This window comes from Bubalus bubalis, chromosome 1 (assembly GCF_019923935.1).
Source record: "Bubalus bubalis isolate 160015118507 breed Murrah chromosome 1, NDDB_SH_1, whole genome shotgun sequence".
In the NCBI taxonomy this organism is placed as follows: domain Eukaryota; kingdom Metazoa; phylum Chordata; class Mammalia; order Artiodactyla; family Bovidae; genus Bubalus; species Bubalus bubalis.
The window spans coordinates 2,922,827-2,948,876 of NC_059157.1; the positions used below are offsets into that span (position 1 = coordinate 2,922,827).

General features: G+C 44.4%; 1 protein-coding gene across 2 annotated transcripts in view; it reads left to right on the forward strand.

Annotated features, from left to right (window-relative positions):
• LOC102395814 (ubiquitin-conjugating enzyme E2 E2) overlaps window positions 1-26,050 on the forward strand; it is a 380,425-nt gene that overhangs the window by 14,212 nt on the left and 340,163 nt on the right. For both annotated transcript variants that reach the window (XM_044948698.2, XM_025271924.3), the window contains one exon: window positions 2,433-2,483. In XM_044948698.2, coding sequence (XP_044804633.1) covers window positions 2,433-2,483 — 51 coding nt within the window. The remainder of the gene's footprint in view (window positions 1-2,432; window positions 2,484-26,050) is intronic.

Below are 26,050 nucleotides of genomic sequence, written 5' to 3' on the forward strand. Positions count from 1 at the left end.
TACAGCCATGAAATTAAAAGACACTTGTTCCTTGGAAGAAAAGCTATTACCAACCTAGACAGCTTATTGAAAAACAGAGACATTACTTTGCTGACAAAGGTCCGTCTAGTCAAAGCTATGGTTTTTCTAGTAGTCACGTACGGATGTGAGAGTTGGATTATTAAAAAAACTTACTGCTGAAGAACTGATGCTTTTGAACTGTGGTGTTGGAGAAGACTCTTGAGAGTGCCTTGGAGAGTAAGGAGATCAAACCAGTCCATCCTAAAGGAAATCAGTCCTGAATAGTCATTGGAAGGACTGATGCGGAAGCTGAAACTCCAATCCTTTGGCTACCTGCTGTGAAGAACTGACTCATTGGAAAAGACCCTGATGATGTGAAAGATTGAGGGGAGGAGGAGAAGGGGACGACAGAGGATGAGATGGTTGGGTGGCATCACCGACTCGATGGACATGAGTTTGAGCAAGCTCTGGGAGTTGGTGATGAACAGGGAAGCCTGGTGTGCTGCAGTCCATGGGGTCCAAAGAGTCAGACATGACTGAGCAACTGAACTAGGATCTTAATACTACCCAATGAATCATAGCATTTAGGCAAATACCTCCTTTTTATCCCAATCAAGTATCTGTTACTTGATTAAAAGTATTTTCTGTTTTAGTTTCGTACCTGTTCGCTCTGTGCTTTTCTTACCGAGTTGTTTCTCTTGTGGGAGTTCTGACTGTTTTCCTCCCGAGAGTAGCATATCTTTATTATATCATTATATGCTCTATGCCCTCTGGACCATCTCAACCTGTTTGATTTACACCATGTACTTTGTCTTCCAAGTTCAGTGAAGTTTCTCCACCAGTGGTGTCCACCCCCGTTCTTTGTTTTTTACTCCTTGTTGTGCTTTCTGTATCTGTGCCCCCGCCGTCACCCTGGGGTGCTGAAGGAGTGGAGGTGAATGTGTGTGCTCTCAGTTTGCTGCCTTTAACCTGGACTTAACCTGTTTTGCTTTAAAGTGCCTGTTCTATTTATACTTTGGTGTGAAATCCACAGAGGGTGTTCTATATCAGATATTTGAGACTTCTCTTATTTATTTCTGTGCCATATGTACTTTAAGCGCACATGAACACACTGTAGAATCTCGGAAGTCTCAGTGGGACAGCGGAATTAGTAGGTTTTTTATTTTAGGCATTAGATTTGTTAGTCTTGGTCTGTGTATCGATGTGAGAATTGGACAGTAAAGAAGGCTGAATGCCGAAGAGTTGATGCTTTTTGAACTGTGGTGCTGGTGAAAACTCTGGAGAGTCCCTTGGACTACAAGAAGATCAAACCAGTCAATCCTAAAGGAAATCAATCCTGAATATTCACTGGAAGGACTGATGCTGAAGCTCCAATACTTTGCCCACCTGATGCAAAGAACCCACTCATTGGAAAAGACCCTGATGCTGGGAAACATTGAAGGCGGGAGGAGAAGGGGACGACAGAGGATGAGATGGTTGGCTGGCATCACCGACTCGATGGACATGAGCTGGAGCACGATCCGGGAGACTGAGAAGGACAGCGAGGCCTGGCATGCTGCCATCCATGCAGTCAAAAAGAGTCCCATAGGACTTAACCAGTGAACACCAAACAACAACTATTTCCTAAGAGCTTCCCCACCTGAGTCACACGACTTAGAAAAGTGATAGTTATATCTGTACCAGAAATTTCATTCGGGGAAAGGTACTGGAGTGTGTTGCCATTTCCTTCTCCAGGGGATTTTCCTAGCCCAGAATCAATTCCACGTCTCCTGCATTGGCAGGTGGATTCTTTACCACTGAGCCACCAGGGAAGTCCATATAGGCGGTTAGGTGAAGTAAAAAATAAAAGATGAAAATAACACATGAGGGTAAAAACAGGTTTTTAAAATAAAAATTCTTTTATTTCCCCTTTGCAGAAAGCGTATGCTTAGTGTTAGCAGTGGTTTGAGTTTCCCTGGCAGCTCAGCTGGTATAGAATCCGCCTGAAATGCAGAAGACCCTGGTTCCATTCCTGGGTTGAGAAGATCCCCTGGAGAAGGGCATGGCCACCCACTCCAGTATTCTTGCCTGGAGAATCCCATGGACAGAGGAACCTGTTGGGCTATAGTCTGTGGGGTTGCAAAGAGTTAGACACGACTGAGCAACTCAGCACAGCACAGCACAACAGTGGCTTAAAGTTTTGATTTAAGTCATGCTGTTGGTTAGAGATGGAGGCACAGATAGTGGCTGGTCTCCTAACTCTTCGTAGATGCATTGTGGAAACCGGCAGAAATTGCTACTTTGTTGGTACCGTGTATGATGATTTATACAATGATAGTATTTCAAATTAAAAGCACACAAATAGGAAAGATTAGTGTAAAAGTGTAAAATTTAATGGAATATTAAAAGAGTAAAGACATTTTAATGTAACTTTCTTTGTCTTTATTTTCAAGAATTCAGAAGGAACTTGCAGAAATTACATTGGACCCACCTCCCAACTGTAGGTAAGTACTTAATGGATTTTTATTTATTTGTATCTTTTGCAGAAGGTGTAATTGAACTGTTGGTCTGATGTGTCAACTGTTGTTGTTGGAGCCTGATTAATTAGCGAAAACATGGTTGTGCTTTGGACCTAAGTGTCTGTGAAGACAGTGGTTGTGGTGGTGTCCATGCAGAAGTGGAATCTTCACGAGTCTGTCTGTCGTGGTAGATGGAGTTGCCAAAAAAAGAGTAATGCAATAACAGTAAGAATGGAGTTACAGGGTAACACGTAACGGTGATCTTTTAGTGGAAGAGGTGTTGGAGTTTTAACTGATTTCTTGCATGATAGAGTAATACTGTGGCTAAAATATTTGCTCTTTGATAATTTATTCAGTTGTTATCTTGCTGAAAATTGATTTTTAGAAGTGCTGGAACATTAAACAGTGTTTCTTCATGGTTTACATTATTTCTTGTAGTCCTTGGTTGTGGTGATTGGAGGCAGTGAGGTTAAGTTTAAAACACTCTCTCCATTATGACCACATACCCTCAATTTTCTGGTCAGAGTTTACTGATGGGAAGTTAAAGTGCTTGCTTGGAGTTGATGAACGATGTACACAGAGGAGGGAAGTTAGCTTCTGCTGCATCTCGGATCTGGCACAGGAGCCGGAAGATGGCTGTTTGACACTTGAAGACACTTGTTTGTATTTTGATGTCAGTTCAGTGTTGGAGCCAAGCCAGTGCGGAGTTTTGTAGTTTAAATTGGTAGCGCTGTGCGTCAGAGGTGAGAGGACGAGCTTCAATACTGAGTACATTGTTGGTATGATTTCTGATTTTACTGAACTTATTTTAATATGAAAGCAAAGTAACAGCTCTGGGTATTAATGGAAGTGAAAAATTTGTAGGTGGCTATATGGCTAATTGACAACCATTTTTGTGTAGGAAAAATTCTAATAAGACTTAATGTTTGTAGTGAATTTATTATAGTTCTCTACAGGAGAGTCACATGGAGTATATAAACTTGTAGTAATAATGTTCAAAGAATATTTCACTCAACTGGAACAAATAATTCTTGGTTAGGAAAAGCTGTTGAGTAGTCAGGTGTTTTTGTCACACTTGGGCTGTGTTGTATCAGAGCTGTTTCAGATGTCACATTTTGTTTAAGCTTTGGTGGCCGGTTTGTGTAAATAGATTGATTTGTGGGAAAAATTCAGTTTGAATTAAACTTAAAGTCTCTTGTTTCGTAGGGTAGTATTTGTTTTAATGTTTGAATCTTTAAAAAAAACAAACAAACAGTGTTTTACCACATATTTCTGTTACCTTTTTACAAACAACTGAAACGGTAAATATGTGAACTTAGTTTATACACTTGCTTAAACTTTGAAAACAGATTATTGGCACAATAAACTAATTGCTTTGTTTTAATGAGCTTGTTTAGGGCTCATTTTTGATGAATGTAATCCACGTATAATATGTAATGATTAGAGTTTGCAGTTTTGCTGTCAGATATATTATTTCCTGGTGCATTACTCTAATTTAGCTTTGACTTGTTACAGATAATAATTTAACTTAGATTAAACCAATATATTATAAATGTGCATGGAAACTGAAAATTCTGAGGAAAAAAATTACATAATGGTTATTCCTTAACTAAAATGGTTAGATCATAGTTCTGTTTAGTTTAAAAAAGAAACGCTTAACTATGGAAATTTGGGGGTTTACTTTTTCATTGAGCCTTAGTTAAAGTGTACTGGTTGTGCAAGCAAAATATTTGTAATGGTTTTTCATTAAAAAAATGTTGATGTCACATATAATTAGCCCCTCAGTTTCAAGAAAGAAACCTACTCAGTTGTATCCCCCCCTCTTTTATTGAGATACTGACATATAACATTGTAGAAATATACCTTGTTCGGTGGATTTGCTGGCTTATGGAAACTTTCAGTGAAATCCTTTTATCCATGTGAAGACTGGATAGCTCAGATTGCTTCAGAACAAGGACTACCGGTGCCGCTTCTTTGATTTATCCCCAGATAGCTGATGGACTGATCAGGCAGAGACGAAGGTCGTGCCCCTCTTAATGTTTGGGGCTCCCCTGTGGCAGAGGGGCCTCTGTGCTGGGCTGCCTGGAAGTGGGGGATCCTGCCGCCCCATGCGGGGCCTGCCCCTCACGTCGACGCTCCCTGCAGGCCCTGCCCCTCACGTCCACCGCCATGCGAGCGAGCCCTGCCCCTCACGTCCACCGCCATGCGAGCGAGCCCTGCCCCTCACGTCCACCGCCATGCGAGCGAGCCCTGCCCCTCACGTCGACGCCCCCTGCGGGCCCCGCCCCTCACATCTACACTCCCTGCCCTGCCCCTCACGTCGAGGGCCATGCGAGCCCTGCCCCTGACTTCGACGCTCCCTGCGGGCCCCGCCCCTAACATAGACGCTCCCTGAGGGCCCCGCCCCTCACGTCAACGGTCCCTGCGGGCCCCGCCCCTCACGTCGACGCTCCCTGCAGGCCCTGCCCCTCACGTCCACCGCCATGCGAGCGAGCCCTGCCCCTCACGTCCACCGCCATGCGAGCGAGCCCTGCCCCTCACGTCCACCGCCATGCGAGCGAGCCCTGCCCCTCACGTCCACCGCCATGCGAGCGAGCCCTGCCCCTCACGTCGACGCCCCCTGCGGGCCCCGCCCCTCACGTCTACATTCCCTGCCCTGCCCCTCACGTCGAGGGCCATGCGAGCCCTGCCCCTGACGTCCACGCACCCTGCGGGCCCCGCCCCTCGCGTCTACGGCCATGCGGGCCTAGCCCTTCACATAGACGGCCGTGCGGGCCCTGCCCCTCACGTCGAGGGCCATGCGAGCCCTGCCCCTGACGTCCACGCACCCTGCGGGCCCCGCCCTTCACATGGATGGCCATGCGGGCCCTGCTTCTCACATCCGCGGGCATGCGCTTGCTCCTAAGAGGATTACCGTGGTCTTTGGATTTTTTTGATTGTGGTTTACAGTAAATCTGCCCACCTGTATTTTAGTGACAATGCAGTAACTATCTTCAGAAAGAGAAGTTAGAACATAATTTGGTTTATTTTGGGCACAAAGTTAACGTCAACAGTACTTCTGTAGTTGGTATTTTAAAGTCCTGTGCTACCTTCCTGTGTGTATGAATGACTGTAATGCGTTTATAGAAGTGTGGTGAAACGACCATCTGCCGGAGAGTCCGAGTCCCGCCCACCTCGTCTCGCGCAGCCCTGCCCCTCGGGGGCTTGGGCGGGCCAGCGCCTCGCCACGGACGGCGGGGGTGTGCAGGCGCCTCGGGCCCACGGGGTCAGAGCGGAGAAGGCTGTGACCTCCGCGGGGTCTCGGTGAGGGTGCGTGTGTACCGCGTTCCACTGGACTGGGTTTTAGTCTTCTTTTCTCGAACTGAGGCGGTAATGCAGCCCCGTTCTGTGGTTGTGTCGGGTTAGAGATGAGACCTCGGAACTTGAGTGCATCTCTTGTGATGTCCGCTAAGCGACTCTGGGGTTCCCAGTACAGGAACCAGCCTGTGTTTGTCTTCTGCTGTAGTATTGTCCAAGGTCTTTTTTCCCCCCGCACAGGTTTTCAACAGACTTAAATCTTTTAAGAGTCTGCACAAAATATTTTGATGATCAGTTATTTCTTTGTATAGGAAATATCTGCCTATACAGTTTTTGGGTTTCTTTTCACTTTTTTTTTGTCATTGTTTTTGAGGTAAAAGTGCAGTAATATGGTGGTTGTTTTTTTTTTAAGGCTGGATTAAGTTAATTGTTTTATAACAGAATTAATGTTTAAAACCGAAACTTCATGATTTATCTAAGAAAAAAGTTTCTATTCACAAAATTGTAGGGTCTGTAGGATCATAGGCATAGGAAAGTGTACATAATCTGGGCGAAATTTGGTTGTATACTTAGAGTATTCTCTGTAAATGGTAGAGGTGCTTTGCTCAGTCTCTGTGCGATGAGAACATAATTGGCCCGCGGCATTTGAAGGGCTCTCCGAGGCCTCTGCAGCTGCCCACGTGTTGGTCCCCCCCTGAGTTGGGGGTGCTGGCAGGCGGCTGCAGTCGCTCACTGCCTCAATGGCCTGCACACCAGCTTAGCTTGTAGATGACTGTGCCGTGACTTTGAGGATTCCGCACAGTCGTCAAAAATGCAGACTCAAAGTCTGTAAATGTGCTGGTGTGTTCATTTCTATTTCCTCAGGGCTAGGGGGAGACTGGCAGCTAGCTAGAAAAACTTCTGAATTAAAAGCTTCTGTCATCCTGAGGATAACCTGTGTCTCTGTATTGCACAAAAGCTAGATTCAAATTCCGTTATGATAGGCTACTGCCCAAATTTATATTAGTTTTATAAGCATGGAAATGACAGAGATCCTTGCTACTTTTTAAAAATAGAGACTGTGGTAAAATGATTCACTTGGATTTTGGTTTTTGATTTACTATTTGAGCAAATAAAAGGAGAAAATACTTAAGAGGATGTATTTCAGTTATATTAGCAGTTTTTACTTTTATTGCTGTGTTTCAATTATCTACTCATTGAACACAGGCTCTGCTTTATTTTTAATTGTAACAGCTTTATTGAGATGTAATTTGAAGTATAAATTTCAGTGAATTTTAGTGTATTCACTGCTTTATATCTGTCACAATCAATTTTGCATTCAGATCAGCCCAAAAGATACACCATACCTTTTAGCAATCACTCCTTTCCCGTTTCCTCCCAATGTCACCACCACCCAGCCCTCGGCAACCATCGGTCTACTTCTGTCTCTATAAATTCGCCTTTGACATTTTGTACAAATGGAATCATACAGTACGTGGTCTTGTGAGACTGGCTTCTGTCATGAAGCACAAGGTTTGCAAGATTCATTCATGCTGCAGCATTCATCAGCACTTTCCTTTTCACTCCGAATAATATTCCATTGTGTGGCTATATTACATCCTGTGTATCTGTCCATCAGTTGATGGAAGTTTGCATTGTTTCCACTTTGTGGTTATTGTGAGTAATGCTGCCGTGAACCTGTGTGTACAAGGTTTTGTGTGGACATTTGTTTTCATTTCTCTTGGATGTAGATAGACCTAGGAGTAGAATTGCTGGGTCAGACACTAGCTGTGTTTAACCTTTCGGGGAACTGCCGGAACATTCCGGGGTGGCTGCGCCGTTTTACCTTCCCAGCCGCAGAGTGTCAGAGTTCCGGTTTCTCCGCAGCCTTAGCAGCTGTTACCGTGTCTTTCAATGAGGGCCCTCCTTGCCGGTGTGAAGTGCTGCGTCACTGTGGTCTGGATATTTGTTACCCTGTTGAATAACGATCTTGACGACTATCTTTTCATATGCTTTTTGGACATTTTTGTATCTTGTTTAGAGAAATGTCTATTCAAGTTCTTTGACAATTTTTAAGTTGCTTTGTCTTTTTTGTTGTTGAGGTGTAAGTACTGTTGTTTATTTTGACTACATGTCCCATATCAGATATATGGTTTGCAAATATTTTCTTTCATTCTGTGAATAGTGTTTTCACTTTCTTGATAGTTACTTTTAAAGCATAAAAGTTGTCAATTTTGATGAAGTCCAGTTTACCTATTTTTTTTGTTACATTGTATACTTGCTGTTATTTCTGTAAAACCATTGCCTGTTCCAAGATTAAGAAGATTTTTGCCTACATTTTTCTAATAAGAGTTTTTTAGTTTTAGCTTTTATATTTTGGTGTCTGATCCATTTAGTATACTGTGTGAGCTACAGGTCCAACTCATGCTTTCCTTGTGGATACCCAGTTATCTCAGCACCACGGCTACAAAGACCCATTTCCCCGTTGAATTGTCTTCATATCCTGTTGAAAAATCAATGGATCATAAATGTGAAGGTTTCTTTCTGAACTCAATATTATTCCACTGATCTATGTCTATTGTTAGGCCAGTACCACAGTCTTGATTTTTGTTGTTTAGTCACTAAGTCGTGTATGACTCTTTGCAACCCCATGGACTGTAGCCCACCAGGCTCCTCTGTCCATGGGATTTCCCAGGCAGGGATACTGCAATCAGTTGCCATTTCCTTGTCCAGGGGATCCTCCCGATCCAGAGATGGAACTCATGTCTCCTTCATTGGCAGGTGGATTCTTTACCACTGAGCCACTTGGAGCTTCGTAATAAGTTTTGAATCAGAAACTGTAAATGCTGTAACTGATTTACTTTCATTGTTTTAACTCGTTGGTTAAGGCATTGCCAGAATAGAGGAGACTGTGACTGGACATGCGCCTTTCCACTGTTTCATCTTCCTGTTGATGAGAGCCACTTACTAGAGGAAAGTCTGTTTTCTGACCCTAGTAACTGAAACAGTGTGTGGGGGAAAAAGTGTGTGAGTTAATGTCTTTCAAAACTATATCATAGAACAGGAAGGCATTGAGATAGAAACTAGGGATTGTGTCTGTGGAGGTGTGATTTCTACAGAGAGCCAACACTGTAAAAATTTGTTGTCACTAATTATTTTCCTTTTTTTGGTCATTATAATAATATTTATGTAGCATTTTGTAGCTTTTAAAGGATTTTTTGTGTATGATGCAGTTTAGTCTTCTCTCTGCGAGGCTTCTGGAATTAAGTAACTTGCTCAGGATTGCACGACTAGAAATGGTTGATTTGCATTTAAACCCAGGTTTTCTGATCATTCATCCTTTATTTTTCCAAATTTGTGAGTAGAGAAATACATTAAACATTACATTTGTGGCTAGGTACGTGTGGTTTAGTTAAGGAGAAAAAATCAACATGCAAGGCAATCCAATATATTGTAGGTACTGTGCTTGATTTAAATTTCTGAATTCCATGAAACAGTAATTAGTTGGAACACTCTGAAAAGTAATTACTTGAGTAGTGTGATTCCTGTGAAACTCTTATGTTGTGTGTGTGTTTGTATGGGTGTATATGTTTGTGTATGTTGTCACTGGCCATGAGCCAGGTAAAGGATTTTTTTACATTTGGATAGTTTGCAATTCCGCATCTGCAATTTTAATGCCAAATTGTTTTTCCCTGTTCCTCAGCCTGAGTGTCCATCATGTTCCCCTACACCTCAGTATTCACTGAGGGCTTCCTGTTAGATCTGTGGTAGGAAAATGCAAGTTGCAAGAAGGTGATCAGACGTAGTTCCTAATCCTGTAGATATGGTTAAAACTAACTGAGAGAGAAAACACAAAATGCTTAAAGGACCAAGACCAGGGAAATGATGATGCTGTTGGCAGAGACTGCCAGTGTCTGTAGACTGAGGCTCTTAAAAGGGGTCTGCTTCCCTCGTTACTCTGTGACCCTAAAGCTGATGGCCTTGTGTATTCTTCAGCGTTAGCAATTAGCTGCATTTGGTAGAAAACTGACCTTTGGTTCTGTTTTATTTTCTTACTCTTTTTTTCCACCTTATATCTTCTCATCATTTTGTACTTTTATACTGCGTGCTGCTGCTGCTGCGTTGCTTCAGTCGTGTCCAACTCTGTGCAACCCCATAGACGGCAGCCCGCCAGGCTCCCCCGTCCCTGGGATTCTCCAGGCAAGAACACTGGAGTGGGTTGCCATTTCCTTCTCCAGTGCATGAAAGTGATAAGTGAAAGTGAAGTCGCTCAGTCATGTCCGACTCTTCACAACCCCATGGAATGCAGCCTACCAGGCTCCTCCGAGTACTGGAAAATCCCATGGATGGAGGAACCTGGCAGGCTGCAGTCCATGGGGTCTTGAAGAGTCGGACACGACTGAGCGACTTCGTACGTTTTTTTTAAAAGCCACCTCAGTCTTTTTGGAGCAAGGCAGGTTATTAGTAAATGAACAGTCTGGATAACTGAAAGGTGATGTGAATGCCTTTTTGTGAGCAGAATGCTGGAACACCTTTTCTGAGGAGTCATTGTGTGCTTAGTCACTCATTCATGTCCGACTCTGTGACCCTGTGGGCTGTAGCCCGCCAAACTCCTCTGTGCATGGGATTCTCCAGGCAGGAATACCGGAGTGGGTTACCATGCCCTCCTCCAGGGGATCTTCCCAACCCAGGGATTGAAACCAGGTCTCCCACGTAGCAGGTGGATTCTTTACCATCTGAGCCACCAGGGAAGCAGAATGCTGGAGTGCCTCTTATGAGGAGTCATTAACATGATAAAATTTAAGTATATGTCGAGTCCCTGTGTTACGTAGGATGCTGAATTTTTCATATCCACGTCTCCTTTCTTTAGTGGAGATAATTGAGGACTATTTTTCATTCACTTCTTTGAGTTCTTGACTCCGTGGCTGCAGTGTTGAGTGGTTTTGCATAGACTTTCCGAGGACAAAAGTCTTTCCCGAAGTCTGGGTTGCCGGAAGTGCTCAGGACCCTGGAGCGCGCGGCCTGCGGGCCAGGGGGCGCCGGGAGCGCTGCAGCCCCGTGGAGCACAGTCAGCCCGGACCTTCCTTTGGCAGAGCTGGGTTTCGGGAACTTCACGCCTGTTTGTGTTCTTGTTTCTGTACCTTCTTTGACACTCGCGGTGTGCTCTTGCATTACCACCGAGAGTGTGTGTGTGGTTTTCTTTTCGCTTCACCTCAAGGCTGACTTTTCACCCGGGACACAACCAGCACGGCCACAAGGGGCCCTCAGTGCAGACGGGGCGGTCCCGGTGCAGTCGTGTGCTGTCCGTACCTTCACTGTAAAACTGGGCTTGGGGAAGATGGCACTGTCTCGATGAAACCACCGGAAAAGTTCCTTACTTTCTTACTCCAAGAGGTTATTTTTTTAGCATCTGCCTTTACCCATAGATTTTTTAAATATTTATTTCGTAGTAAGGGAAAATGTTGAGTGATGAAGTGAGTTTTGTGCCCATTATTTGTGGCTTCTGATTTTTTCTTTTTTCCTAATCTTTGCTGCTTTAAGAATGGTATAAGAATGTCTGTTCGATGCACGATACTGGATGCTTGGGGCTGGTGCACTGGGACGACCCAGAGGGATGGTATGGGGAGGGAGGAGGGAGGAGGGTTCAGGATGGGGAACACATGTATACCTGTGGCGGATTCATTTTGATATTTGGCAAAACTAATACAATTATGTAAAATTTAAAAATAAAAAAATTACAGACAAAGGAAAAAAAAAAGAATGTCTGAAAAAACATGCATTAACTGATCACAAAGGGATTACACTTTATAACAGCAATAGAACATTTTATCACTTATTTTAGTTTGCCCGGTTTTATAACTGGTTATTATTTCAGATTTATTACTTAAGCACTTTTGATAGGAAGTGTCATGTTACTGTCTAGCAGGTAATATTTCAGTTCCCACAGCTGTTCTGTCTTTAAGATGTCCTGAAAGAAAATCTTTCGTGTGCCCAAAGCATTTTCTTTACAGTGATTATTACTATTCATTGGTTTCAATATCTTTTATCAACTAAGCATTATTGCAAGTAGCAAGTCAAACAATATTTATTAGTATTTTTTATTTTAAGAGCAGTGTTTGATTTTTTAATGTTACCACCGTTAGCTTTCTGACTATGCTTTTTGTAAATGTTCATTTAGAACTGTTTACTTAGAATGTCTGTATATTTTAAGTTAGGGACTTAATAGGATCCTTTAAAGGTATAATGAATTCCATAGTTGGGTGAAGTGAAAGTTGCTCAGTTGTATCCGAGTCTTTGCGACCCCATGGACTATACAGTTCATGGGATTCTCCAGGCAAGAATACTGGACTGGGTAGCCTTTCCTTCTCCAGGGGACCTTCCCAACCCAGGGATCAAACTGGGGTCTCCTGCATTGCAGGCGGATTCTTTACCAACTGAGCCGTCAGGGGAGCCCTTATTTGGGTAGAAGCAGCATATTATTCTGGGCTTTTCCTGGTGGCTCAGCCGTCAGAGCATCTGCCTGCAATGCAGGAGACGCAGGAGACATGGGTTTGATCCCTGGGTCAGGAAGATGATACCTGGGTCAGGAAGGCATGGCAGCCCACTCCAGTCTTCTTGCCTGGAGAATCCCTTGGACAGAGGAGCCTGGCGGGCTGCAGTCCATGGGTCGCAAAGAGTCAGACACGACTGAAGCGACTGAGCGTGTGTGCACACTGTGTGCCTTCTTGCACTCTCTGCACGTGGAAGAGGAGGCCTGGCAATGATTCAGAACCATCTGCAGGAGGAGGGGCCCTGGTGCCCGTGCCAGTCTCTGCCTTGTTTCCCCTCCCGCACCCCACTGCTCTCAGGTCTCCTGATGTTAAAACTCCTTTATCTGACTTACCCAGTTGGCTGAGAGTTTTTTCTTTAGTCTCTAGACTTCACATCTTTGCAGTCACTTGACGTTCGGTGGCCCCGTGAGGGAACGGATACACTTGCTGTGCTTGGAAGCTGGCGTCTGTGCACACTCCAGTGTTGGCGGCAGTGTCCTGAGGTCTGTAGTTCCCAGCGTTGCCTCATTTAATCTTCCTGACTCTGCAGGAGGGAGGCACTGGTTTTAGATAGTATTTTACAGATGGGAAGACAGGCTCAGACAGGTTAACTCACTTGTTCAAGGTTACACAGCAGTACGGTGCAGAACGGAGATTTCAGGCTCCAGAGCCCAGGTGATTTGAGCCTTTGCTGTGCTGACTTCGTTTTGCAGAACAGACACAGGAGAGTTGTCTAGAAGAGCACTGACCCACAGAACTTTCTGTTAGGATGGAAGTGGTCTGTATCTGGCATCCAGCACAGTAGCTACTTAGCACTTGAACGACAGCTAATCTGAGTAAATTAATTTATAATTTTACTAAAATTTAATTTAAATTTAGGAGACCACAGATGACTAGGAACTACTGTGTCACATAGTACAGACTTAGAAACATGAACATGTCTCACACTCACATTTATGCTTCACTTAATGCTAGGTGAGACTAAACGAGCCGGTCATTTTGAGTTTGTGAAAGGGTACTTAAAGTTATGCGTTTGGCTTTCCCCACCCTTCCTACCAACCACCATTATTTTCTAAGAGCCAGCGACCCTTAATGAATTTTTTAGAGCATCACACAGAATGCCCTTAATTAAGTAAAAGACCCATATAAATATTAATATTATATAGTATGGTTAACATTTTTTAATTTTTTTTTAACAAAGTGAAAGTGACATCGAAAGCATTTTTAGGTGGACTCATAGGATTTTGAAACAGGAAAGCGTATGGTCTGGTGTCCCTCCAACCAGAGAGAAGTCAGCACTCTGATGAGGACACAGTTTCATGACAGAGCCCAGTCCAGCATTCAGTTCTGATAGTCTATGTGTTGCTGATTTCACTGACAGAATGGATATGTTTTACACACTTAGAAAATGTAGATACCATTAATGTAAACAAGGAAAATTGGAAGTCTTATCTTCGATCAGAAAGGACATTGGAAAGGAACTGGAGTTACCTCGTCTGGGGGAGTGAGGGGCACCTTAGCTGTGTTTAACTGTTTTCAGAGCCAGAAAATGGAAGAGAGACTCGCCTCCCTCCATGGGGTTTCAGGGTGTGGAACTAGCGCTGCTGTGTTAAATCAGAAGGAAACCGTTTCCTTCTTGATACAAAGTCTTCATCTTCGTCCAGAGCCTTCCAGAGAGATGATGGACAGCTCAGGAGGTAGGTAGTGTGTGCCCCTTCTCTGGAGGAATTAAGAATGACTCCGTCTGCTTATTTCAGAGGCGTTTTCAGGTCTCAGATGCAAGGCAGCGCTGGGACGTGTTTCCAGCCACTGGACTCGGCTTCATCTCCCTCATCCGTGGATCGCGAGTCGGTTTCTCCCTCTCCTTTGCCTTCTTGGAGCCTGTGGTTCATAATTTGTATAGTTTATTGGCCTGGCTGTTTTATTTAAAACAGCTAGTTTATTTGTTATAAGTTCTATATATGAGTTAGTAAGTGAGGCTTTTATTTCTTTGTCTATTTATAACTTTCAAATATATAAGAAAAGGATGATACATGAAGAATATTTGTGTAGCAGACCTATTCCATTCTTAATTACATACATTAATGGGAAATTAATAATTTCCTATGTCATCTAAGGTGAAAATACAGCATTTAAGAACCATGGCATATGGATTATAGATAGTATTTGGAATAATGTATAAAATGTTTTAAGTAATAAATTCAGGGTAACCTCCCCAAATATGTAAATGTGGGTGTGGTGACTGTCTAAACAAGTGGTAGCTGTCTCATTGATTGTTTCTCCTTTTTCACATTACAAGGCAGATGTGTCTAAAGCAAGGAAAGATCGTTGAACAGTTCTTCCTGTTTTTGCGCTCACCAGAGGTGTGGGTCTGTGGACTGGTGACTGATGGAGAAGTAGAGCTATGCGTGGTTCTGACGTCATCGTTCTCCATACTGGGAATATTCTGTTACTCTCCTGTTTGCCATCTTTTTAGGAAGTAGGGGTTTGCCTGGAGACATGACCAAATTTCATATAGCTTTGTAATCAGTCAACTGGGGACTCCCGACAGTGGATTTTGGAGATGGTAAACTTAGGTTGAGCAGATTTCTACTCTTCTGTGCGGAAGGTAGTCAGATGGATGTTCAGTTGGACACACAAATGTAAATGCACCCAGTGACCTTCCGATCCTCCATGGTCAGACCCCATGAGCTGGGAGGTCCAGCTGGGGAGTTTTGACTAGTCTGCAAGGCAGAGATTGAATTTGAGTCAGCACGCTTGTCCAGGTAGGAGATCGGGCAGGCTTACATGGATGTTTGTGTGCTTGCAACATTCACTTCATAAGGTGGACGGAGTCAGGGACTGGCGTATTGATTGATGCCCTGTGGTCTGCTGGAGGCTTGGGAGAGGGGGTCTCCTCACAGCCTGATCCCTGCAGCTTTGGATAAGTGCTTACTGAGATGAGGGAAGAGAGAGCAGACATGCACACTGCCCTGTTGTTAAAGAGTAAGAATTTGTCACAGGGATAAGAATAACCTTCATGTTTGATAAAGCACCCAGCCAGAGATTAATAGGGAAGCCTTTGAATAGGCTCAGAATGGTATCGGTGCCTGAGAAACAGCAAAATAAAATTATGTTCTTGAATAAGAGTGTGTAAGGCGCTATTGTATTCCAAAAATAGCTATTATTAGGTTAAGTGAGTAAGAAAATAAGCTAAGTAGGGTGTATTTTGAAATTAATAGTCGCTCAGTCGTCTCTGACTCTTTGCGACCTGGTGGACTGTAGCCCACCAGGCTCCTCTGTCCATGGGATTCTCCAGGCAAGAATCCTGGAGTGGGCTGCCACGTCCTCCTCCAGGAATAGCCGTTTAACACCAAACAAATGTTTCCTAAGAGCCGGTTGTGTGGTCGGCACCATGCTGGGGTGCAGTTCGCCCCAACGAGGCGAAGGGGCGTGCAGCCTGGGCAGCGTGGAGGCGCTTCTGGGAAGGCAGACTGGGAGGTCACTGCAGAAATCCAGGACTGCCCTGGGAGGGAGGGGGCAGGGAACAGATGAGACAACACGCAGGTGCCGGATTTTAGTGTGGGACCTACCTGTCCTCTGGGTTGGGAAGGCTCTTCTAAGGAGGTGACATCTAAACCGAGAGCGGAAGGGGATGCGGTGAGAGTTCCCGAGGTGAGGAGGCCCCTGGCCGAGGACTGTGTCGCTCTGCCGGGGAGCGGCAGGGGTCCCCGGGCGCTGGGGAGCCTGCCTGGGATGGGGGGGCCCAAGGTGCAAGTGCAAAGTGAGGCTGGCCCGAGTCGAGCCGGTTTGGTTCTCATGAGGCTTCTGGGCTGGAGGCCGGCTGCTTGTCGCCGGGGAGGCAGGAGGGCGTTCTGGACGGGCTGGACTGGGACGCGTCTTACAGGAGAAGTGGTGGGGCTTGGGGTGATGGCAGAGGTGGGGATGTGGGAGGAGTCTGGTCGCAATTGAGGCTGTTGGGGAGAGGGGGGCTCCTGTTCCTGCGAGGACTGCGGAGGGAGCGGGCTCGCAGGCCTCTCTGGCCGTGTTAACTGGGAGTGGCTTAGCACTTCCAGGTGGAAACGTCAGACAGGCGGCCGGTCATGAGCTGGAGTTCGCGGAGAGCTGGAAATACCAGTTCAAAGTTGTCATCGTAAAGACATGGAAAGGGTGTGTGGGGAAAGAAGGGGACCCAAGGCGAGGCCGTCTGGAACCACGGGTTTGGAGTCGGGAGGAGGGGCCTGAAGGAGGCGGAGGAGCCGGTCTGCGGGGAGGTGGGGGGGGGGTTGTGTGTGTGTGTGTGTGTGCGTGCGCGCGTGCAGGGGGAGGTGTGCGAGGCCGGGGTGGGGGGTGGCGGGGGGAGAGGGGGGCGGGCCTCGGTTCCTGGTGGTCCTGGGGGCTTCCCAGTGGTCAGGATGCCACGTCCATTGCCAGGATCACGGGTTTGGTCCTGGGTCGGGGAACTAGGATCCTACATGTGACTCAGCCAGAAGGAAAAAATTAAATTGATTATGAATGAAAATTTTAAGTGAATGAAAAGTGGAGTAACACTGTAATTGTTGGCTGATGGCTCAGAGGTAAAGAACCCTCCTGCTGGTGCAGGAGACGCAGGAGACACGGGTTCGACAGCTGGGTCGACAAGATCCCCTGCAGAAGAAAATGGCAGCCCACTCCAGTATTTTTGCCTGGAAAATTCCGTGGACAGAGGCGCCTGGTGGGCTGCAGTCCATGGGGTCACAGAGAGTCTGACAGACTTAGTGACCAAACAGCAACAGTGAAGATTGTAATTACTTTTCCCAGCAGGAAAGTGATAAGTGAGTAAAGACCATCACGTTGCATTGAGATTTCCAGAGGAGTCCTTTTATAATTTCCCAAGATGATTCACATTACCTTTTTAGGCAGACTCCATAATTGGGCTCAGCAAGGCATGCCTTTTCCCTTTGGGGTGCGAGGTCCTGCCCATCTGAACGCTGCCCGGTCATGCTCAAGGACCACTTCATTAGGGAGACTTTTGAGAACTCGCAGCCCGCGTGACTGCGGCTGACCGCAGCGGGGTGTGCCCCTGTCGTCGTCTGTTCTTAACCGGGTGCCTCCTCCTGGAGAAGCCACTGCTGGTGGCCTGTGCGTTTGCATGTGGCTGGCTCCCATCCTCTGGGAGCACAGAGTGCGTGTGGTCAGCACGCCCTGGTCTTCGCTTCTGGCGCCGAGAAAGGGCCGTCAGGGCTGCTGTACGAGGGGACCAGCACAGGCTGCTCTTGGAACGCGGGTGGCGCCGCTGTCCTCACGGACGCTTCCTGTGGGTGTGCGGCTGGGCTGGCCTGGCCTATGGCCGTGCCTGCCTGCATCCAGGTATGCAGGGGTCAGACACAGCAGCAGAGCAGGAGAGCCGTTCCCTCCCCGGCACCCGGGCGTAGCCTTTTCCCACATCTTCTACCAGGACCTCAGGGCCTCGCTCAGACGTCGCTTCGTTTGCTGACTCTCTGCCCCCCGCACGCCCGCAGCACGCGCACCCCCGGCACCCGGGTGTAGCCTTTTCCCACGTCTTCTACCGGGACCTCGGGGCCTCGCTCAGAAGTCCCTTCGTTCGCTGACTCCCCCCACCCCCGCCGTCCTCGCACGCCCTCAGCACGCGCTGCACAGCCGTTTCCGCCGCAGGGAACGCCTAGGTTTTACACGTTTATCCTCTTGGTCTAGTTCCGTGGTTTCTCTCAGTTCCCTTACCTGTAAAATGCCATGAGTCTGTGAGGATTGCGTGAGTTGTGTGTGTAAAGGACTCAAGAGCAGGCCCCGGCTCATAGGGCTCAGGAGTTGTTAGCCGTTGTGCAGTTATCATTATTTATAAGGGTTATATGCATTTACTGTCTTCATTTGTTTTGAGGATGGTGAAGGCATGTGACATGTAATTCACTATCTTCTCAACATGGTATATTACATGTAAGAGGCACTCAATATTTTTTGCATTCGTAAATTATTGAGGCAGAGAACTAAATGTTTTGTTTTTCTCTAAAAGGCTAGGCATACACATGGATGTCTTATGTGTGACCCTAGATGCTTGGTGGTCAGTATCTCTTCAACACGATGCAGTTAATAAACAGAATCGTAATGCATTTGTTAAATATATATATATATATATAATTTTTATAATATGAACCCAAGCTTGGTTTTAAGCACTCATACAGTTTCCTGTGAGGAGAGGGGGAATTTTTTTTAAGATAAAAAATTTTCAGTGTTTTCCAGTTTGTCTTTTCTCATGATAAGCTCAACAGCCGTGTCTATATGACTAAATTCAGTGTACACGGGCAGCTTGGCATTTTAATCACCTCATTTCCAAGGGCTCAGTGCTCTGGGGATGTGGGATTCTTAACTTTCAGAGATTAGAATCTTAACTGTTGAAATAAGACCGACTCACTCGAAATAGAGAAAAATATCAAATGGTATACAAAGGAAGTGTGATGTTATTAAAATAGTAAGATAATTAATCTAGCAGTCTTGTTTGTTATTCACCAAAAGCCTTTTGAGCACCTCTTTCTCATTGGATTCAGAACCTCTGAATTTTAATCCAAGATCTGCCATTGAGAAATTGAACAAGTCCTTTATCTTTACTTGCTCTACTTACTCATAGGCTGATAAAAAGATCAAATATAATGATGTGTAGGAGCGCTTCTAGGACACTAAAGCGTCCTGCAAATATGAAGAGTTGTATGGTGTTCAATTGTGGGAGGCAGCCGTGTGTGTGGTGACAGTTAAATGCCAGTGGCGGCTGGTAGTCAGGGTGAGCCTTGGGGGCGGGTCTGATTGTCCCCCAGAAAACATCAGGGGAAAGAGTGTTTTTAAAAGCTAATACCCAGGTGGGAGGGGACATGGGTAAACCTATGGCTGATTCATGTTGATATTTGGTAGAAACCAACATAATACTGTAAAGCAATTATCCATCAATTACAAATAAATAATTTTTTTAAAAAAGCCAATACCCAGGATTGGTGAAGTAGTTAGGAAAAGAAGAGTACGTTGGAAAATTGTCCAGTTGTGTTTTATTGAACATGAAGTGTACTGCATGACTGAATTCGTTGAGCAACTGGAATATCCTTTCATATTTTCAATTTTTTCTATTTCTAAAATGGGTTTTGCATTTTCCTCCCCTCTGAAACAGGATATAACAAGTTTAATATTTTCTTATTAGTTTAGGGCCTTCCTCTGCAATGCAGGGATTGGTAAAGAACTGCTGAGTTAGTGAGGTGTGTTGGGCTTATACCTAATGCCTTCAGAGGATCTTTGGATACTATCTTTTGTTAAATTGACATATGCACCCTTTTGGAGAGCGTAATCCAGTGGTTTAGTGTATTCACCGGAGTCGGGCAGCCTCAGCCCTTAGACCACTCCCAGAGCGTTTTTATCGCCCACAAGAAACCCAAATCCCGAGAACCATCATCCCCTATCCTCGCCGCCGCCAGGCCCTGGCAGCCACGGACTGGCTTTGTCTGTGGCTTGTCTGCGGACATTTCACCCAAATGGGATCCTACAAGCTGTGGCCTTTTGTGTCTAGCTTCTTTCACGGAAAACATTCAGTTTTAGAATAAAAAAAAGCTAGTCAAATTAATTGAGTGTGGTTGGAAGGAGATTTAAGAGAGCCCGTGAGAGGAGGAAGGTAAACTAAGAGGGAAAAGGATGAGATCATTGGAAGTTCAGATTCTGCGAAGTGCCTGTGAGCTTGGCACTGGGCCGTTACTGGGTGATGAAGCAGAGGCGGTTCTGAAAGGTATGCTGATACTTCCTGCCTGGTTGATGATAATTAGATTTTGAAGAAAGAAGTAATATCCTCTTCATGTGTAGAAGTGCTAAATGAGCCCTTTGGAAAGGAGTTGGAAAGCAGATTATTACTACAATCAACCTTTGATTAGTATGATTTCAGCTTTTATTCCTCTTTTAAAGTATAATTCCCACGAATTTTCCCCAGTTTCCATTTCTTGAAGTAGATAGGGTTCTTGCTCCATGATGCCAACCTTATCCTTGGTTTATATATATATATATATATATATATATATATAGTGTGTGTGGGGGGCTATAAATTAATGGTAGAGCAACCAGTTAAGTTTTGCAAATATTGACTGAGAGAGTAGGCATCAGTATTTCCCTTTATACCTTATTGCTTAATATTTAAGGTTGGGATAATTGGCTAAATATTCATATTTTATTAATTGGTGAAAGTGAAAGTCACTCAGTTGTGTCCGACTCTTTGCTACCCCATGGACCGAAGCCCACCAGGCTCCTCTGTCCATGGAATTCTCCAGGCCAGAATACTGGAGTGGGTAGCCGTTCCTTTCTCCAGGTGATTTTCCCAACCCAGGGGTCAAACCCAAGTCTCCTGCGTTGTGGGTGGATTCTTTACCAGCGAAGCCAACATGGAAGCCCAAGAATACTGGAGTGCCCACTCCAGCCTATCCTGTCTCCAGGGGATCTTCCTGACCTAGGAATCGAACCGGGGTCCCATGCATTGCAAGCAGATTCTTTACTGGCTGAGCCTCCAGGGAAGCCCTTATTAATTGATAATTCCCATTTTTCATTTACTTCATTGACAGTCTTACAATCTCCCCATGTCAGTTAACTTAGTGATTCTTACAGGGTTTAATTTTTTGTTTTGTTTTAAAGTTGTGCAAATGCATTCGCCTTTATAACCAAAAAAAATCTTGTTAGGTAAATGGCTGACTTGGGTAATGCCTGAATATGGCAGTGTGTATAGCTGCGTGGCAATATTCTTATTTAACATCAGTACTCAGTTCTGATTGTACCATGTTATCCTTAATAAACAGGCATGATCCAGTGGTTTTGTTTAGGGAGGAAACCTATCATTAAATAGTTTTGTTTCTTTGGTGCACAATAGCGCTGTTTACGACACCATTAGAAATCTGCCAGGCTTACTGTGTCTGCAGTGAAAGATATGGACAAAGCCTGACAGAGTCTTTGGGCATTTTCACCTCTAAGCATTATACATCTGCTCGAGGGCCGAATTAAGCCTTCTGTATTGTTGAGCTGTGATTATTTAAGCTGACTGGATAGCCTAAGTATTTTCTCCGTTTGCCCACATTCACTTTTCATGTAATCTTTATTGATGGAGCATTACTTGGAGGTACTAAATGAAGATTAGTAATAGTGAAAATTTATTATATTGATTAGTCAAGTTGATGTTAATAGTTAAGATTTAATCTTGTTTAAAATTTATTTTTGCTTAGCTGCCTCTAAAATAAACTCTGTCACTTAAATTTTAACCTCTATGTCTAGCTGCCTGTTCAGTGTTCCATTTGAATATTTCTTAGTTATCTCAAAAGAGGAACAGGTCCAACACTGAACCCGTTTTCCAGTCCAAGTCCAGCTCACCCACAGTCTTCATCTCAGTTAAAGGCAGCTCGCCATTCCAGTTAGCAGGAAACCCTGGAGTCATCCTAGATTTCTTTCTTCCTCTCTCCGTCTACATTCATCCTGTCCACACATTCTCTTAGCCCTGCCTTCAGAATGAATATGTCTAGAGTTTAACCACTGCTCCTTTCCTCGTCATCCGAGCCATCTCCTTTCTTGCCTGAATTAATTGCCATGGCTTCCCACCAGCTCTCCCCACTTCTGTCTGTCCTGTGCAGTCTGTTCTTCGTACGAGAGAACGGTCCTTTTAAGGTGGAGGTCAGAGCGTTTTCCTGCCGGGACTCCCATCACAGCGGCCTGTGACATGGTTGGTGGTCAGGCCCCGCTCCTCTCCCTGACCTCGCTGCCTCTTGCCTCCGGTGCTCCTGTTGCAGGGGCCCTTTCCTGTTCTTCAGACGCGCCAGGCGTGCTCCCCCCGGGTCTCTGCGAGCCTCTGTCCTTTGCCTGGATGGCTCTTCTTTCAGAAGCTGCCTGACTGGCTCCCTGATCTTCGTTCTTTTCTCAGCTGCCAGCGCACTGAGCTGCTCTGACCACTCTGCCGCAGCTCGCCCAATCTCCTTTACCCAATCTCCAACAGTGACTTCTGTGATTTGCCTGTGATCCCTGCTTTCCCATCAACATGTTAGTGTCCTGAGGGCACTAATGGTTGGCGTGTTCAGGAGAGTGTATGTTGCCGGCAGGACATTACTGGCACCCTAGGAGCCGCCGCTGTGTACCCTTCCATCACTCTGCTCCCCAAGTCTGATGGCCTTTAGCATTGTTTTAGTTTACTGGGTGTCATCTCCCACGAAGACAGCGCAGCTGCAGATGAGTGGTCTGTGTGCAGAGCTCTGTCCCTCAGGGGAGGCCAGGGTGGCAGCTTGCTCTTGCCTTGTCTTGTCTGGTATCTCATGAGCGGTCCACAGAGCTGAGGTGTCCTTTGCAACACCGAGATTATTTTTTCGAGTTTATGGAAATGCGTTTTAAACTGTTCTTTACAGTCCTCTTTGCTTATGAATGTAAATGTCACAGGAACAACAGCCTTCACCACTTTACTAGATCTCTGTGATTTAGCTGATGGTAATTTTATTCTGTTGACAGTATGGAGCACTTTGCAGGTGAATATCAAGGTTAATTGTCATATTGAAAAGTGAAGCAGTACATTATACATCTTTCTGCTGAGAAGAATGGAATTGTTACCATTAAAATGATATTAGTTTAATAAGTTGGTTAATAAAAGCAATTAAAACCTGATTTTCTTACAACTTGCCATAAGTGCTTTGCTTGAAAATAGTTATCACTGAATGGATCTATAAAAAAAGATCAAATGACTGGTGAAATTAAAAAAAAAAAAAGAACTACAATACTTTGGTGGACACTATTTTGATTTGGGTTTTTGGTGAACAAAATTATTCTTCACGTGCTGCACAAGATCCAGTAATACGAACAAACAATTTAATATTATCATTTGTTGAGCACTTATTATGTATTGGTTCTCATGTTTATTTTTTATGCTTCCAACAGTTTTATAATGGCAGATACTATAATTTCACTTTTCTAAATATGTTTCATTCAATTTCCAAGCCTCAGTTTTCTTAACAGACCTCAAATAATGGGCTCCTTACCCTACATCCTGTTTCCCCTCCCCCAGCTTCTACCTAGTTCTTTATTTTGTATTTGATACTCTGAATTTCCTCTAAAGAGCAGCGTATACTCATTTTGAAGTTAATGGCTTTTTTTAAGGAAATAGTTTATTTAATGTTAATTTTAACATCGTTCTCTGGCTCAGCAAAAACATTATTCTACTATTCAGGCATAATTATTTTGGCAAGATTATAGCATCTTTTTAGGCATTGGTTAGGCTAATTGAACATCTGAATACCTTTATGGTATTAAAATTTTTTTTGGTTCTCTATAACTGATGCTTCTTTTTCTTGTCCCTGAAGGCTTTCTTGGAGCTTCCCAGGTGGCACTAGCAGCAAAAGAACCCACCTGCCAAGCAGGAGACGTAAGAAAGTCGGGTTTGACCCCTGGGTTGGGAAGATCCCCTGCAGTAGGAGATGGCCACGCACTCCAGGATTCTTGCCTGGAGAGTCCCATGGACAGAGGAGCCTGGCGGGCCACAGTCCCTGGGGTCACAGAGAATCGGACACGACTGAGCGACTTAGCCCAGCATGGCAAGGCTTTCTTACCAAATAGTTCTCTTCAGAATACTTAAATATAATAAGATGCAGCAGATTTTCTTCCACCTAATGCCAGTTTAGAGAATGTGTATGTTTCTGTGAACACTGTGTTGCGTCAGGACTTTTCCTCAGGCCGTGTCTGTCCGTTTTCATTTTTGCTGCTTTAGGTGCTGCTGTGTGTTTGTGGTGCGGCCTTGGCAGCTCCCTCTCCAGCCAGGCTTTTTCTTTTAAACTTGTGCCGCTTTCATTCTCATTATTATTATATTTATTAAGGGTGATTTCATAGAAAACAAATACTCTCAGTTTTATATGGGAAAAAAAAGTATATTGTTACAGGAAAAAGTTTTAAGTATGCTTATTTGTTTTTTGATTTTATGGAGACATACTTAGGAGAAACTTAAGAGTATGCCTTATGCAGAAACTTTAAGACTAAATGATCTTTAGTAATGGATTCTCACCGTATGTTGCCAAGTTCATATTTGCATATTTGTATAATCTATTCTGATTTCAGATATTCCTCCTTATTTTCTCTTTATTAAAGACATTTATAAATGAAAATACCCTTTGGGCCTACGTATTATGGTCTAGTAATGTGCTTAGCCAATATTTAAGGCACTGTGGAGATACTCACAAAGAAAGTTAAGATAGTGAAAGATATTGAGTTCACAGGTCTATTTACATGAGAATGGAGGGTCCTAAATGAAGAAAAAAACCTACAGAGTATTTGCTGTTGGTAAAAGAGGATGTATAACTGATGATGATAAATAGTTTATACATTGTTCTGTTAGTCTTTAGCTTTGTGGAAATTTTATTTTCTAATACACGTTCTCCCTTTTAACAAGTCACGTGACCGTGTAGTCTACTTCTCAGAATTAGTGTTCATTAGCTTCCTTAATATTGGAGGAGGAAATGGCAACCCACTCCAGTGTTCTTGCCTGGAGAATCCCAGGGACGGGGGAGCCTGGTGGGCTGCCATCTGTGGGGTCGCACAGAGTCGGACACGACTGACGCGACTTAGCAGCAGCAGCAGCAGCTTCCTTAATGGAGATTTTTACAGTCAGCGTGGAAGAGGGCCGGGCCCACGTTTTGTTGCTGGTGCGCCAGCATGGTTACCCACGCAAGGTTCGTCTGTCACAGCTGACTGAGTACGAGAACAGTGCTTCAGAGAGGGGAGCATGCAGAAGGCAAGTGCAGGGCAGCGGCGTGGAGGCCGCCCGGCTGCATAGTGCCTTCAGTGGGCAGTTTGTAAATGCATGAGCACCTGCTTACATTTTTCAGGTAATAGGAGCTAAAATGTCTGATTTTAATTGCCATTTCTGTTACACTGTTGCAAGGAAATAATGGAAATTTTGCTTGGAGAAATGATTGTATTGGAGAAGTGTTGTGTATACTTCAGTTCTGAAAGCCTGAGCTCTTTTTACAAATGGGTAATGATAGAAAGGTAATGAAATTCACTCAAAGGCACGTTTTTTTTTTTGGGAGGGGGGCGGTTTCTGATTTTATTGAATTAGACCTAAATAAAAATGATACATTCCAATAACTAAATAATAATACATTTGCAATAGATAGTGTGCAGAGAATTTAGGGTTTTGCTCAGTCTACGTCTTCTGGGGAAGTCCAGATTTCAGACACTCTGCCTTATTTTTTCTTTATTAAATACATTTACAAATGAAAATACCCTTTGGGCCTACTTATTATGGTCTGTTAAGTGTGCTTAGCCAATATCCCCACAAGGCACTGTGGGGATACACACAAAGAAAGTTAAGATAGTGAAAGATACTGAGATCACAGTTCTATTTACATGAGAATGGAGGGTCCTAAATGAAAGCATAACAAAAAGCCCTACAGCGTATTTACTGTAGCGTATTTACTGTCTGGTAACGGAGGAAATATAACTGATAATGCTAAATAGGTTGTACATTATTCTAAAATAGGTACAAGGGAAATGCGGAGTTCTCACATGTGACTGCGCTGAACACTGTGTTCTTTCTCAGGTAATCCGCGTGCGTCTGTCTCGGGGTGTCTGCACCCTGTTTGTGCTGTTGTGGAGACTGAGTCCCAGAGAGCTTACGTTGTTGAAACTCACATGAAGCCAGAATTCAAATCCTAACTTTAAATCCCATTTTCTTTCCACTAAACCATAATAAATGGCTAGAAACCCTCAAAGGACATAATTTCTTCAAACTTGAGTAGA